We start from the raw sequence: 16,991 nt of genomic DNA on the forward strand, positions 1-16,991 counted from the left end.
ACACACACACACACACACACACACACACACGAGTGTAAAACTCCTTCCAAATACAGTGAAAATAGGCAATTACTCGTACTCTTCTCTCTCTCTCTCTCTCTCTCTCTCTCTCTCTCTCTCTCTCTCTCTCTCTCTCTCTCTCTCTCTCTCTCTCTCTCTCTATGATCACTGTACCAATTTGTCAGACTTTGAATCAGAGAGAGAGAGAGAGAGAGAGAGAGAGAGAGAGAGAGAGAGAGAGAGAGAGAGAGAGAGAGAGAGAGAGAGAGCATCTGGCTTGTATTCCACAAACATACAACCAACCTCTCCATCTCGCACGCAACTCTTAGGCAACGTGTAACTCACACCGACTCCTTCCTCGTAACTCTATTCTTTCCTCGTAACTCTGTAGCTTTCTGAGGTGAGCGCTACCCGCTAGCCCTGACTCTTTGGCAAAAATCTCGTCGTAAGAACTTGTTAGCTTCCTCGCTCCCTCTCCGATGCAAAACGATAATGGATAAATCGGTGCAGTTATCAGAAACGTGGCAAAATGAACTTCAGGTGTATACAAGCGCAAAACTAATGTTTTTTGTTTGGTCTTATAAAGGTATTTGAGAGAACGGATATGAAATTTGATATGTACAAGAAGAAAAAGACCTTGGGAATGATTATCTGTAATGGCCCAGTATATGCCAAACGACGCTTATCACAGTTTGATAAACCAAAATGAGCCATTATGTTTTATAGCTAGATATATGTACAAAACTCCCCAGGCAGACTACATGTTAAGAGTGCGATTGTTCAGTTCGCTTTACCAAACTCTACGACTGCTGAACAAGAAGTAAAACGAGTACAGGAAAGAGCAACAAAGCCTAATTTCGTCGCCTAGTATAATATCTTACGAAGAAAGATTCAAAAGATGTAAATTCTGTCTGATAGAAGCTCCGAGTCCGACGAAATTTATGTGGGAACTTTTATACGAACATTTGGTAATTTCTGCAATCCAATTCCCGACAATTTCTTCCACAAAGTGGGCGAACAGTGACCAGAGGTTACGGTATGAAGGTAGAGGGATCTAAACATGATAAAATGCCGACATTTGTTTTTTTTCAGTAGAGTTATAGAGAGTTGTAGATCCTGTTGAAGACGAACTCATGACTGCCAACACGTTCAAATCGTGGCTGGACTTTATTGATGTTCATCATCGGGGAATAAACCCTGTTCAAGATTGATGATGGCATATATACGTATCTTAGCATCTCTTATCCCTTGTAGATTGGAGCCGCATACGTGTTTCCTTCTTGGTGTGTAAGGCTACCGTGATTGTATGAAGACTGTGCCTTTCCTTTTCTTTTGCTCCCTCCTTTCCTATGAAATTCCCGAACGTCAGTACACTCGTTTCTGTATTGCATGGCATTCCAAGACTGGCCAACCTGTCGGCTGTGATATGCCAGAGGGCGTGGTAGGTCGGCCGCCGGCGGCGGAGGAGGAGGAGGAGGAGGAGGAGGAGAAAGAAGCCATCTGCTTCACAATCATCTCGCCATTAATGTAGATTAGAAATTTAAGTTAACTGTCACTGTCCACTGGCATACAGCCTTGGCGTGGAGGGTTCATGCCCTCTTGTCGTCTGTCTTTCGCAAGTATAGTCTTATCTCAACCCAGAATATCCCCCCCCTCCTCAACCATCTCCCACCCCCTCCCTCTCTCTCATATACTTCCCCACCACCCTATCTCTCACCCCCCTACCTCCTCCCCACTCTCTCTCTCTCTCTCTCTCTCTCTCTCTCTCTCTCTCTCTCTCTCTCTCTCTCTCTCTCTCTCTCTCTCTCTCTCTCTCCACACCCATTTCCCCCACCCCTCACCCCCAGACACCATCTGTACCTTTGATTAATTCATCTATTCCTCTCTGGCAATAAGATTAGCCCAGGGTGTTGGACGTATTCCCCCCCGATGGAAGACCCATTGTGATAGATGCTCCCTCTCCCTCATCACCCGGACCTTCCTTCCCCCCACCCCGAGTGAGAGCCATGGTGATGGAGCCTCCCCTCGCCAGGCGGCCCTCCTCCCCTGGCCTTGACCTCCTCGGTGGGCTTAACTCCTCCTCCTCCTCCTCCTCCTCCTCCTCCCCAACTCCCTCTCCTTTCTACGGCCGCCCTGGCCTTGGCAAGCCGGTAACACTCGACCTTAACCGTATTCCTCGATCCGAAACAACAGTACTTTCCTTGAGAGAGAGAGAGAGAGAGAGAGAGAGAGAGAGAGAGAGAGAGAGAGAGAGAGAGAGAGAGAGAGAGAGAATCTGTAGTGTTACCGGACTCCGCCCGCTTGAGGTCACACCGTGAGTGAAGAAGAGTCGCTTTTACCAAAGGCTTGTGTCGTTTGTCAGTTGGCGAAACGGAACGCAGTCTCGCCAAAGGGATCCACACTGTCCCTTCTACAGAGCGTAGCGCATCCTTGGGCTGCAGGAGAACCCCCTGCCCCACCCCAAAAAAAAAAGGGGGGGGGGGTTAGGTTGGTCGGGTGGCATCATCAGGAGCTTTTCAGAAAGATGTTTTGACGTAGTTATGAATATGTATGTACATTAGTCTGTCATCCTGGTACACATTCTTCCAAAGTGTCGTATAACTGGGTCCCATCCAACGAAGAAGAGCTTTGAAGATGGTAGAGAGACTAGCATTATTAGACCCCAGGTTATAACAACATAGTTATAGGTTTCTAATCACGTCAGGTTATAACAACATAATTATAGGTTTCTAACCACGTCAGGTTATAACAACATAATTATAGGTTTCTAACCACGTCAGGTTATAACAACATAGTTATAGGTTACTAGCCACGTCAGGTTATAATAACATAGTTATAGGTTTCTAACCACGTCAGGTTATAACAACATAATTATAGGTTTATGACCACGTCAGGTTATAACAACATAATTATAAGTTTATGACCACGTCAGGTTATAACAACATAATTATAGGTTACTAGCCACGTCAGGCTATAACAACATAATTATAGGTTTCTGACCACGTCAGGTTATAACAACAATCATAGGTTACTAGCCACGTCAGGTTATAACAACATAATTATAGGTTTCTGACCACGTCAGGTTATAACAACAATCATAGGTTACTAGCCACGTCAGGTTATAACAACTTGATTTTAGGTTTCTAACTACGTCAGGTTATAACAACATAATTATAGGTTACTAACCACGTCAGGTTATAACAACATAATTATAGGTTACTAACCACGTCAGGTTATAACAACATAATTATAGGTTTCTGACCACGTCAGGTTATAACAACAATCATAGGTTACTAGCCACGTCAGGTTATAACAACATAATTATAGGTTTCTGATCACGTCAGGTTATAACAACAATCATAGGTTACTAGCCACGTCAGGTTATAACAACATAATTATAGGTCTCTAACCACGTCAGGTTATAACAACATAATTATAGGTTTCTGATCACGTCAGGTTATAACAACAATCATAGGTTACTAGCCACGTCAGGTTATAACAACATAATTATAGGATACTAACCACGTCAGTTTATAACAACTTGATTATAGGTTTCTAACAACATTTTCCCATGGTTTGTATCGTCCTCACTGAATGTAACAAAAAAATGTTCAGTCAGTTATGTTCAGTTTGTTCTCTGGTCCTCCGATGATAAGCAAGATCTATTCACAAACTTTTATATTAAGTTTACACAGACATTCCCATCCCAGACTGGGAGCTTAAAACCCCCGTCCATTGTCGTCGTCTAACCCGTCTGTCCGTCTATCTCGGAGAGAGCCGATAAGTAGGTCTGCTTTAGAGTCTGTCAGTTAAATATTTAAAGAGCTGCTACTGGCGCCCCAGATATAAGCAAAGTACTCCTCACAAGGACGAATCATTCTTGCGTCGTCGGATCAGCAGAGTTTCTGAGAGGCGCATGTTTTTGTAGGGCGTGGCGTTGTTTCCAAGATAGGTAGGTGTTGCGGTGAGATCCAGTGTGTATAGGGTGTTGGGAGTTTGGATAGATATTTATCTATTTCCCTATCTATCTATCTATCTATCTATCTATCTATCTATCTATCTATCTATCTATCTATCTATATATATATATATATATATATATATATATATATATATATATATATATATATATATATATATATATATGTGTGTGTGTGTGTGTGTGTGTAACTTTTGGTAATTTTACAATTTACGCACCACAGATGTTACGAAATTTCTGTTATACGCAATCGATAGATCTATTTCTTGAAAGTACTCTGATATGTATCACTTATCTCGCAAATAAATAAAAGCGAGAGATATATAATTCATAAAAGTAGTACGTAACTTCAGTGGGACATAAATTGTAAAATTACCTTTCTTTTGTACCTTTGGGCCAGGCAGCATCAGGAACAGATGTGTGTGTGTGTGTGTGTGTGTGTGTGTGTGTGTGTGTGTGTGTGTGTGTGTTAAAAACGAGGCACAGCAGCATGTCATTAACAAGAATGGTATGTCATTATCTGTGAAATCTTACTCGCGGGACAACGTATGCCCAGATGTGATCCAGAGGTCCTGCATAGCTTTTGCCTCTCTCTCTCTCTCTCTCTCTCTCTCTCTCTCTCTCTCTCTCTCTCTCTCTCTCTCTCTCTCTCTCTCTCTCTCTCTCTCTCTCTGTGCCTTGTAGCTTCGCATCCATTTCCTTAAGTCGATCACCGACACTGAGTGAACTGCTCAGTGAATACAACCCTACGATACTCCTACATATACTGGGAAACTTTGGAGGGATTATAACAGTTGGCGTCCGTTAGATGGGGTAGGATTCCGTAACGGCATCTGACTATGAAAGATCGAAATCTAATGGAAGGTATTTGATTGTGTGTGGCTCACGATGCTACCATGCTTCTGTGAGCTGATCAACAGAGACACTGCATCCTGGTTATTGCTTGCCGTCTTATGGTGTGTGTGTGTATGATATCAAAGATCGTCTGTATGTTTATCGTTGGTATTGTTTGAGGGAAGACCAAACTAATACGGGTTCAGAATATTATCCTTGGTAGATACAGCGATGGATTACCTTGCATACATAGTCTTTTCAGATATTCAGAATGATCTCGTCTAGTTCGAGATTGACCCTTAAGTCTGGAGGGATTCATATCAACCCGTCTTTATGTATTGTGCTTATCTTTGTCAGTCTTTCCTCTCTCTGCAAACGTCTGGAATCCAAAGACTTAGGTATAGAGAAGTCATTTTGAGCTAGATCAACAAAGAATGGACGCGTGATGTTTGAGAGAATAGCTCTGGACGTTCAAGCTAATGTGTTGTGGGACGCGGGCGTTGTTTGGTGGAAGTGTGGAGAACACGGGGTGTTAGGTGGATGTGTGGAGAACGCGGGGTGTTAGGTGGATGTGTGGAGGAGTGGGTGTTGGGTGGGGTAGAGAACCGGTTTGGATGTGTGAGAGTCGGGTTGGTGCTGTGACCGGTGTTGTGGGGTGAGACCGGTGTTGTGGTGTAAGACGCGAGTGTTGGTGGATGGAGAGTACGGTGTTGGTGGCTGCGTAGACGGTTTGGGTGGTGTGAACGCGGGGTGTTGGTGATGTGTAGAGAACGCGGAGGTGTTGGTGGATGTTGGAGAACGCGGGGTGTTGGGTGGGTGCGTGGAGAACGCGGGTGTTGGGTGGATGTGTGGAGAACGCGGGGTGTTGGGTGGTGGTGTGAGAACGCGGGGTGTTGGGTGGGTGCGTGGAGAACGCGGGGTGTTGGGTGGTGTGTAGAGAACGGGGTGTTGGGTGGATGTGTAGAGAATACGGGGTGTTGGGTAGATGTGTGGAGAACGCGAGGTGTTGGACGGGTGTGTGGAGAATACGGGGTGTTGGGTGGTGCGTGTGAGAACAGGGGTGTTGGGTAGATGTGTGGAGAACGCGAGGTGTTGGACGGGTGTGTGGAGAATACGGGGTGTTGGGTGGCTGCGTGTAGAACGCGGGGTGTTGGGTGATGTGTAGAGAACGCGAGGTGTTGGGTGGATGTGTGGAGAACGCGGGGTGTTGGGTGGATGTGTAGAGAATACGGGGTGTTGGGTGGCTGCGTGTAGAACGCGGGGTGTTGGGTGATGTGTAGAGAACGCAAGGTGTTGAGTGATGTGTAGAGAACGCGGGGTGTTTTGTGTGTATGTGTGTGTGTGTGTGTGTGTGTGTGTGTGTGTGTGTGTGTGTTTGTGTGTGCGTGTGTGTGTGGAGAGCACGGGTTGTTTGGTGTGTGGGTGGAGAACAAAGGGTGTAGGGTGTGTGGAGTGAGTGGGACATTTTCACGCCCATGTAGTTGAGCGGTGGGACGCGGGGTTCTTAGATGTAGATCAACACATACCTGTCAGTTGAGTGAAATGTTCATTTAGCTTCTTACAGTGTTTTCCATAAGCTTCAAGACTCAGTGGTGGTGGTGACTAGATTTTGTGGGTCGTACACAGGGAGTGTAAGACCTGGAGAGATGTTTTTTTTTTCTATCGTCATGATTCAATACTTTTGGTGTTTTAACTATGGTAAAGTAGCATGAAACACTAAACATTTTAGCTCATGTGGAGTCATGCGTCCCGCTTTTTGTCAGACTGAAGAAAATATTTGTCCCATATTTACATTTTGTACGTCAACTTGTCTCCTGTAATTAGATAAAGTGTTCGAAATCTTAGAAAAAAAAAAACCTGTCGATATTCCCTGAAGATTTTGTCAAATGACTGCAGTGAACCTGTTCAGTTCACGGAAGTCATTTCCAACAAAGGATGAATAAGGATATTCGTAATTTTTTTCGTTTTATTTCACTGTAATAAACGATATACAATAGTAACAGGTACTGATATAACAACATAACTGATTTCCTTAACTATATAACTAATAAATTAGTAATGTATTTAAGTAAGCCTCAACAATTAGACTAGGTAGACATTGGATTTATTTCCCTCGAGAAAGATGGTGTCATAAGGTTTCCAATTCTTCGTTTAAACATCAAAGGAAAAGAGGATCAGTTTTATTTCCCATTCGGGAGACTGGACGTGGAAGCTTCATATTCCTTGGGAGACATTTCTTTAACGCGATTCTGGGTCGGGGTGTTGAGGATGTCTGTGAGGGCAATGTTCGGGTCAGGTTTGGTCTCGTCTGAACCTCCCTTCTCGTCTTGAGCTTTGGCCTTCTCCGTGTCCTTTGAACTCGCGTAGGAGACGCTCGTTAGCTGCACCACACTGCAAGGGAAAGGACGGTCATTGTTACACAGACTGGGCGTTCCTGTGGTTGAAAGGTGGGTGAAGAACACACGGCTAGGGGAACGGAGGAGGCAAGGATTGATGAGAGGCACAGTGGGACACAGGACGTCGACACAGTAGGGCGTCAGATGGACCCGTTGAAAGGTGGGTGAAGAACACACGGCTAGGGGAACGGAGGAGGCAAGGATTGATGAGAGGCACAGTGGGACACAGGACGTCGACACAGTAGGGCGTCAGATGGACCCAAGAGGACCCAGGGACTCCGAGGGGTCCTTGTGCCGTCGAAATAGGACAGGAACTAGCATTAGTATAATACAAAGTAGGGTAACGCAAGGTGTGTGTGTATATGCAGAGGATCAGAATGCAGTCAGATACTAGACTGTTAGATGTACTGAGTATATTGATGGAAGTTGCCTTCACCAGTTCCTTACTTGTCTGTAAGATTAGCAGGGAACAGGTCTGCTTCAGTTGCTTAAGCGTTCCGGTCCTTCTTCCGGCTACGCCAATGGGGTCGGGTTCGGGATACCAAGCGAATATTCCCTACAAAAAGGGTCATGTAGCTTTGAACGAGAGTAGCGTGTGCCTGTAGCCGCTCACGATCAGAAGGACAGGGTCGCTAGGTTGAGTGGAATGTATAAGAAATAATTGATGAATCCCAGAGGATGGAATTTATAGATATTTTAAAACGAGTGGAAGATGAGACGTATTAGGTTTGTGTGAGAGCAGTCTGAGAGGTGGTGGATGATGCACACGGGATTGTAAGAAAAACTCCGACACTCAGTGACGGATGAGTGGTTCGAGAATACGGTTGATTTCAGTGTTAGCAATGCAAGGTCGGTAGCCGCTAAAATCAAGTGTGAGAGGGTAAGAATGTTTAAGGATTTGCACCGTGTAATGATAGTGAAGAAAAGGAGAGAAGAGGAGGACAAGGATACCTCCCTGAAGAGTACTTGAAGGAGCAGTATAGGGTCAAGGGGCGAGGTTTATGTGATGGGTAGACTCGAGTGGATGGGTATAGGGTAAAAGGGTTACATTGTAGGAGACAGTGGTAAGTGGGTATGGTATTACGGGTGTTAAAAACGGCGGCAAGAGAATACTCTTGATCGTGTGCCTGAGCTGGCGTGAGTGCTTCAGATACATAGTTTGTGAGATGGCATGGATACACATGGCACAGATATAGGGGAGACGAGAACTCCACCGATTTGGTTTTGGTAGGAAGGAATATGTGAAGAAGTGTACATGATGTGCCATCTAATGACAGGGATGAGGAGAAAATGTTTGAGACAATATCGTAGTGATATGTTGGTTTGCCCTTCGTTGGAAATGATATGACAAGCAATGTAAATGAAAAAGAAAATGAAAGAAAGAGTAAATAAAAAAAAAGTCGAGGAATATAAAGTTGAAATTTATTTTGTAAGATATGGTAACTGACAGGTTGAGAGGATCAGATCTTAAACAGTATAAGATGAAGTAGGTGTGACGTGGAGGTCAGTTTAAGACATGTAGTGTTGGAACCTGTCAGGGAGGTGTGCGGGAAGCCCTGAATAGGTTATGGAAAGGAAGGTACAGTGTGGTGGAATGACGTTAGCAGAGAAGAAAAGGAGAATTCAGAAAAGGTTCAGAATGTTGAGTATAGATCTTATGAACTTCTTAACAGATGGAGAGATGATCTTTGAAAAAAATGATGGTGAAAGAGAACTGCCTTCAGACACTGTAGGAAGACTGGGAAAGAAGAATGAAACGTGTGCATGAAAGAAAACTTTACCAAAGAAAAGGAAGTAGAGAAATAAAGCTTTTGATGTATGGTAAAACTAGGACACGAAGAGTGAAGTTGAAACCGACGTGGGGTTGGTCTGGAAAGATTGTATGGAAGCATGGAAATGTGGCCAAGTGCCTGATGCCAAGAGAATATTAGGTGAAGCACTGGGAGCTTTGGTTAAAGGAAGAGCAGATAAAGGTATGCTATGCAGGAAACGTGCATGGAATACTTGTCACCGCGTTGATGTTATGTAAATGTAAAGCCCAAATGAATATAGGATACAGATGGGTAAAAAGAAGAGGAAAAGTACCAGAGGTAGATGTATTTGCGTAGTAGCATCGTACTTAGGTAGAACTGAATGACGAATGAATATGTGAGGTTTTGTGGTGTGATGAGGAGGGCCTCAGAAAGGAGTATGCATTACAGTTTTCTATGATGGTATGGTCAAGAAGAACGTGTATAAAGTGACAAGCTGGTCACGAAGGTATAGAACAGTGAAGGAAAGGTTGACCGCAGCCCGCAGAGGTATGATATCGCTAAGGGGATGACTTGGTATCGGATGCATCTGGAGCATTCCATTGATGGAAGTGGTATGAGTGGAGACAGAGGGTCACTTTTACAAGTGTTAAAGTCTCTGTTGCTCTCTGACACACGGGTTGAAGATGTATATGAGTTCCGTATGGAGACTGTGGTCACCTGATCCACCCGATGAGGTTGGACATGAATCAACATTAACAGATAGACAGATGATTAGCAGACAGACGAGTTTTCACCTTTTAAAAGAACAGATTACAAGGCTATCGGGGTTAGCCAGCAGCGTCTGCGCACTGCAGGAGGAGAGGAACTCACATGAAGATGATCATGATGAGGACGTTGAGGCCGGCGGCGAAGAAGAACTGGGCCGCTGGGAATTTGTCAACGGTGTGGTAGTAGATGGGAGCGTAGGCTGCGTAGCCCGCCATGGGCATCAGGCCGTACATGGCGGCCATCACGGCGTTGATGCGACCTACGGAAAGACGACCCATGTCACTGACTGGAGGAGGGCTTTTCTATGGGGTACTGTGGGTTGGTAGGTCGTATAAAGTGCTACTGAGGAGGACAGTTTCAGCTGATGTCTTATGCAGGCCATGAAATGGAATGCTAAGTAAAGAACTTAGGACACTTGAAGATAGCTTCATCCTCAGGAAGTGGGAGTTGAGGTGACTCACCTTTCTCCTCCTCCGAGACCAACTTGGTGGACATGGACCTGAAGGCGATGATGCTGGCGTTGGAGATGATGCCCATGGGTGGCCCCAGCCACATCAAGAACTTCTTGGCGATGTCGCTGACGAGGCCGTAGCAGCCGTACTCGCCGATGATGGAGACGGAGCCGAGCACCACCAACAGGGAGTCCGTCACAGACACCAGGCGCGTCAGCAGAGGAACCAACACCAGAGAACCTGCCAATACCAACCAACCCCTGCGTGTGTTACTGGTCTTCTTGAACAAGTATGACATATGGTATGTTTGGTTCAGAAGGAACTTAGTTTTTCCATCTTTAGTCAAACATTCTCGACAACTTTTGAGATCAAGAACCTAATTCAACGTTGATTCTTTACCCAGTTAGGGATAGCATGTGAACATAACATCTGTATATATCAATAGAACTCAAGCAGCCAGGGAATCGTTACCAGCAGCAGCGACGAGGTTGCGGTAGGTGGCCCAGTATCCGTAGTCTGTGGCTTCCCAGTGCAACACTCGACGTACGAACATGTAGATGTAGAATCCTGCAACATATTATAGGTGAAGAGAGAGGCAGTGGCTGGCGCAGGGTTCGAAGCTGCTTCGGTAAGCTTAAGTACCAATAATCATGCAATCATTTGGTATTTCATGGATGATACACCCGGGACACTTACCTCTGGACATGCGCCAGAGCATGTTGCAGAAGATGATGAGGAGAAGCACAACCCGGGCATTGCCCTCACGCCTCTTTGAACGCCGTCTTGAAGGACTCAAACACCCGATTCCAGTTGAAGAAGTCGGTGAACATTCGCGTCTTCCTTACGTCTTCTTTCTTCAAAGGACATTCCTTGATAGATCCTTTGGGCTGCAGGGACTGCTTAGCGAAGGGTCCATGACTCTCCTTGATGAAGAGAAGGACGTAGGTAATGGCGGCGAGGTAGGCCGCCAACACTAGTCCCAAGGCAACGTTATACCCCCAAAACTTGATGACAATGGCACCTATGAGAGTACCAAGCGGGCCACCGAGGTACCACACCGAGTTAGCCGTACTGACACGGGAGGTGCGGGTCTTCTCCGTGCAGATGTCGCTGATGTAGCTGGTGGTGGTGGACAAGAGGCACATATACGCTCCTCCCAGGGCCTCGAAGAAGGTCACCACATATATACCTTCAACAGGCCATGAGGTCATCCAGTTGTTCAAGAGATAGCCGCCAGCGTAGAACACGTGCCCTCCAAGAGTCAACAACAGTGGAATCTGAAGTAGGAGATTGTTGACGTGTATAACAACACAAGCAGTATGTTGTCAGAAAGAGACTTCTCTCCCTCTCGTCCATGATATTTAGCCAACAACTCGTTAGAAAGACTTAGCAAATAACAACCTCATTCTCATCTGTTTATTAGCTGAGATAGGAGAGGACGCGACCAGCTTAGGATGCTGAAATTCATAACATGTAACGTTACAGAAGTGATGGATCGTATTTTCAAGTGTGGTAAACAGTCCCACTGAGATGAAGAGTAAATCCTGAATGTTAGGTGACTGAAGATGTAAGCATCTTCAGTGACTAGTGGGGAAACTTGCACTGCAGGTGACAAATGGTTCTGCAGTGAAGAACAGAACAAGACTGAAGTGAATAACTGAGGAGATACATTGACATGGGTTTCAACCATGCAAAGCGAATGTAGTAGATATGGAGGGAAGGACTACAGGAGAGGTATTTACCTTTCGTCCGTACTTATCGCTCCAGGCGCCCATGAAGAGCACGCAGAGAAGCGGCAGCACCGACATGATGATGCTGTTGTAGAAGGCGAAGAGGCTGAACTCCCGCTGCACGACCACGTTCTCCTCCGGGTGAGCTGAGAGGTTGGCGCACACCTGCAACGAGACGTCCGCTCCTCAAGTGGTAGGTTTCCTCTGTACCTACACTTACATCTAGATACTTTATGTATACTGATATCTAGGAAATTTGACTATACTTATGTCTGACAAGGTTTACCATGGTACATGACAGTCTCTTTTAGTAAGAGGCACATCTGCGGCCACTGTAGCGTGTGTTGGTGGTGGCCAGTTATCTGTGTCTTAATGCCAAGGAACTCGTCATTATTGACAAACCAGTCTTGCTTCATGTCTGCGCTGCTGATGGTCCACAGCGTCGCTATCTTTCCATAAAGCTGTAAAACATTTTACCTCTTTCTTACCTCCGCTGAGTAATTGAGATTGACTGTACAAATTTTGTTCATCTGGACGTTTTCGATGAAGAGAAGCATCGCCTGGTTGCAGGCGCCATCGATAAGAAGGACGGGTTCCACCGTCACCAGGCGCAGCGCCCGCGCCAGGGCCGACCCTGCCTCGCCCAGCATCCTCTCCGGACGCTTCTGGACCCGCTGTACAATATGGCTGACGAGGTAAGAGGACACCTTGGGAAGAAAATAGTCGGTTATCGTAATGATGTTCCTTCAAGCCGGACCCTGAAGAGTACTTATCACCAGACTACTTGACGTAGACTGCGGTGGATGGCAACTTCAGATCATAAACATGGGAGTGTGCGAGGACTCCCCAACAGTACACACCACTTCAATTAGTATATGTATGCATAAATACTGGTACATGGTACCCTGTGGAATATAGATGATTACTGAAGGTAATTTTTTTGTTCAGAGATGCAGATAAAATCACATTTACATGCAATAAGGTAATAGTATAGATACCCTATGGACGTGCCCATCTAGGCCTGATGCACACCAAAGCTCCGCTCCCGGTCGGATCACGCTCCGCTCTCGCTCCGATCACGCGCAACCAACGGTCATCCCAAAGATATTTTGAGTGGAGCGGGAGCGGACCTTGACCAGAGCGAGAGCGACAGTGTGCAGTACCCAAAGGTCTCCCGCCAGTCTTGGCCCGGTGGTCATCAGTGAGGTGGGAGGCTGTCTCTCCATCCTTTCCTATGATCATGCCTCAAGAAACCAACTACGTGGGATTATGAAAGAATTTGCTCTCATCATCATCATCTGTCAGATGAGGGAGGGCTAGGGAGTGTGAAATTCCCCTTCAATTTTCCTCTCCTCCAACCTCGAATGAAGACAGCCAAGTCCTCTCCCGTTCCAGTTTAGTTTGTTTCGTCTTCTTTTTCGTCCAGGGTTATGGCGATCATAGCCAACTCAGACGAAGAGAAATCCATCTTCTCCCACTGCCAGATGCACTGCCACTAGACAGCCTGCGACAAGAGTGGACTGGAATGACCATTGCTGAGCGAGAGCGTCCCGTGAGCAGAGAGCTACAGTGTGCATCAGGCCTTAAGACACAAACCCAAGTCATATCATTGCAGCAGGTGAAAATCGCGCGTGAATTCGTTTTCATCGGCTCCAGTGAATACTTCATCCTTCAGGGAAAGCCATATTTACATGAGGAACAACGCTAAATACTTACACAATACATCGAAGGTCAGGTAGAAAGGTAGATACATTTTTACATAAGATATATATATATATATATATATATATATATATATATATATATATATATATATATATATATATATATATATAAAGAGCGAACACTAAAAGGGCAATGAATTTAGGGTAAGGTTTAAGGTTAGAGAAGTAATAATGAACCAAGAGGACGTTAATCATTGTGTTGATAAAAGGGAGACCATAGAAAGGCAGGCTAGTACTGAGCTAAAGGACCGATGGTGTAACAGGAGACCCCAGTCTTTCGATTCAGCCTCGGGAGCATCCGTCTCATATCTCTTCCCGGGCAGGAACTATGGGCGTCGAGGGTGTTCAACAAGGAGGCTTCATTCTCATCCGCTACAGCCTAGCAGGATGACGGAAGGCCGATTTGGACATGGCGAGGCCGAGGTTTTGGTGCTGACTTGAGGTACTTCAATTTTTTGTCCGTCTCTACTGGTTTCCCTATGCCTTCGGTAAGAAAATGACATCAGAATTGACGGAGGACCCCTTAGATGTACCAAAGAGGCTACGCATTGGTAGGTACAGCTGGGAGCGTCTTTGTCCACGTGATGACAACACTGCACAGACAGCCAGTAGCCTTCGAGGACATGAGATTACCGACAGAGATTCAAGGATGCAGAGTGCAGCAGGGGACAGGACAACGGGACAGCGTTGTATAAGAACTAATTGCACCGTGGCTGTATGAGTGACTCTAGTGTACCGTAGAATGGTGATGTCAGTCATGATGGTTCATGACAGCACATGGGAAGCTTTAGGGATGGCACACTAATATACGGAAGTTCAGGTACCCAGACAGACTCGTGAACAGACACATACAGGTGCCCAATCAGACTAGTGACCAGACATACAAGGTGCCCAATCAGACTAGTGAACAGACATACAGGTGCCCAATCAGACTAATATGCAGAGGTGCAAGTACTCATTGTACAGACATACGTGTATCCAGATAGAGTAGCGGACAATGTACAGATGCACAGTACCTAGATATGCTTGTGTGTAGACATGCAGATACCCAGATATATTAGTGTGCAGATGTACAGGTACCAGACAGACTAGTGTACAAACTTACAGGTACCCAGACAGAATAGTGTACAGATGTATAGGTAACCTAGACAGACTAGTATACAAAAGTATAGGTACCAACACAGACTAGTGTACAATACCCAGACCGACTAGTGTGCAGATGTACAGATACCAAGGCAGACTATTGTACAGGTATGCAGACAGTGTTCAGACGTACAGGTACCCAGACGCTAGTGTTCAGACGAATAGGTACCAAACAGACTATTGTACGGACGTACATATAACAGACAGACGACTGTACAGACGTACATATAACAGACAGACGACTGTACAGACGTACATATAACAGACAGACGACTGTATAGACGTACATAGATAAACGACTGTACAGACGTACAGAGACAGACTGCTGTACAGACGTACAGTTACCCAGATAGACACGGTTTACATGTACAGCCACTGAACAAACTCACTTGGGTATGAAGTGGTCTTAGGCCATTCCATTCTTTAAGAGATTTTACCAAGATAGTTTATTATTACTCATTGCTCGTACAGTTATGGTGCCACACACGACATGGAAAGAGAGAGTCGTTGAACTCAGCTGAATGGCGTGTCAGTCATCATGGCATTATACCCTTAAACAGACCCTAGACTTGGTGACCTGATCCAGATTTCTGAGGGACACATTTAGAGACTGGGGTCCGCACTAGATATCAGGAGGGGAGGTAGTGGGATTGTGCTGTTGACGGGAGGCTATGGATGGGACTATTGGCGAAAGGAGGTCATAAGGTTGTGTTGATGAGGGGTGGTCCTGGGGTTGTGATGGTGAGGGGAGGTCCTGGGATTGTGATGGTGAGGGGAGGTCCTGGGGTTGTGATGGCGAGGGGAGGCCTTAGGGGTCTGTTGGTAAGGGAAGGTCCTGGGGTTGTGTTGGTAAGGGAAGGTCCTGGGGTTGTGTTGGTAAAGGGAAGTCCTTGGGTTGTGGTGGTGAGGGTAAGTCCTAGGGTCGTGTTGTAGTTGAAGAAGGGGGGTTCTGTGATTGTCTCGGTGGAAGGAGGTCTTGGGTATGTGTTGATGAGGGAAGATAGGTCCTGCGGTGTGTGAGTGAGTGAGGGAGGCCATCCATGATCTCCAGTCCACGCGGGAACGTAAAGAGTTGTGGCAGAGGAGAATGATAAACACTGCTTTCTACTCGTGTCACTTTTGAATACCCTGACAGCTGCGATGGGAGTCTTAGGGAAGAGATGTTATCTATTGAGCACATTTCACTTCCGTCGAACACTTCGTCTCACCTGAGGAATTCAGCTGTCATATCTAGGGGTCTTTTACAGTGAATGCGAGCACCAAAAGCATTGTTGTCAAGCTGAGCAACTAGGGCCAAGGAGAACACCGCCAGACTAGAAAACTACCGAGCAAGTACTGAGACTAGATTCTATAATGTAACTCGGCAGTTTGGTCAAATGTTGACCGAATGTAATAACTGGTCTCAGGTCGTCAACTTGACAGTGGCGAATCATTTGATGATTTTAGATTAACATCACGGAACACAGACTTGCTGTATAGCCATAGGTCTGGAGACAACATTAACACCTCATGGATACCCATGGCATGATCCTAAGGACTCGGGTCAAAGACCTGAGCCATCATTCTCAAAGGCCCGCGCCCACGTGCTCAAGAGCCGTACCCTTGTGTTCAAGGGCCGTGCCTTCGTGCTCAAGAGCCGTACCCTCGCGTTCAAGGGCCGTGCCTTCGTGCTCAAGAGCCATACCCTCGCGTTCAAGGGCCGTGCCTTCGTGCTCAAGAGCCTTACCCTCGTGTTCAAGATCCGTACCCTTGTGCTCAAGAGCCATGCCTTTGTCCTCAAGAGCCGTACCCTCGTGTTCAAGGGCCGTGCCTTCGTGATCAAGAACCGCACCCTAGTGCTCACGGGAAGTGCCTTCTTGCTCAAGAGCCGTACCCTCGTGCTTAAGAGCCGTACCCTCGTGTTCAAGGGCCGTACTTTCGTGATCAAATAGCCGTAAACACCTGTACTTACAAGTTAGCGTGACGGAAGTCGGTGGGGAGGAAGGTCCTGGGGTCGTGGTACTCTGGGAGATGTGAGGGAACACGCTCGGTGCTTCAGGCCGGCGCTGTGGACGAACTGGAAGGAGTTTCACACAATTCTTATTGCCGTGCTCCTCACCACGACTCTCATGCTTCAACTGAGGGGGATGGCTCCTCTCTCCTCCCCTTATAAAGGGAGGTAATAGAGGGGAAAGGCGGGGGAGGGTGAGCGGGCGAGGGAAGCCGGTCAGG

At 46.2% G+C, this 16,991-nt stretch overlaps 1 protein-coding gene across 1 annotated transcript; it reads right to left on the reverse strand.

The window, feature by feature from the left end:
• Window positions 1-6,765: 6,765 nt before the first annotated feature.
• Window positions 6,766-16,907, reverse strand: LOC139749056 (lysosomal proton-coupled steroid conjugate and bile acid symporter SLC46A3-like). Its single transcript, XM_071662500.1, is given in 9 exon segments — window positions 6,766-7,204; window positions 9,834-9,990; window positions 10,193-10,423; window positions 10,655-10,750; window positions 10,880-10,955; window positions 10,957-11,460; window positions 11,926-12,078; window positions 12,402-12,620; window positions 16,732-16,907. Coding segments are annotated over 8 exon segments (1,590 nt in total). The 5' UTR covers window positions 12,564-12,620; window positions 16,732-16,907; the 3' UTR covers window positions 6,766-6,993.
• Between the last annotated feature and the right edge of the window lie 84 nt (window positions 16,908-16,991).

The sequence above is a fragment of the Panulirus ornatus genome, chromosome 6, assembly GCF_036320965.1.
Source record: "Panulirus ornatus isolate Po-2019 chromosome 6, ASM3632096v1, whole genome shotgun sequence".
NCBI classification, from domain to species: Eukaryota; Metazoa; Arthropoda; class Malacostraca; order Decapoda; family Palinuridae; genus Panulirus; species Panulirus ornatus.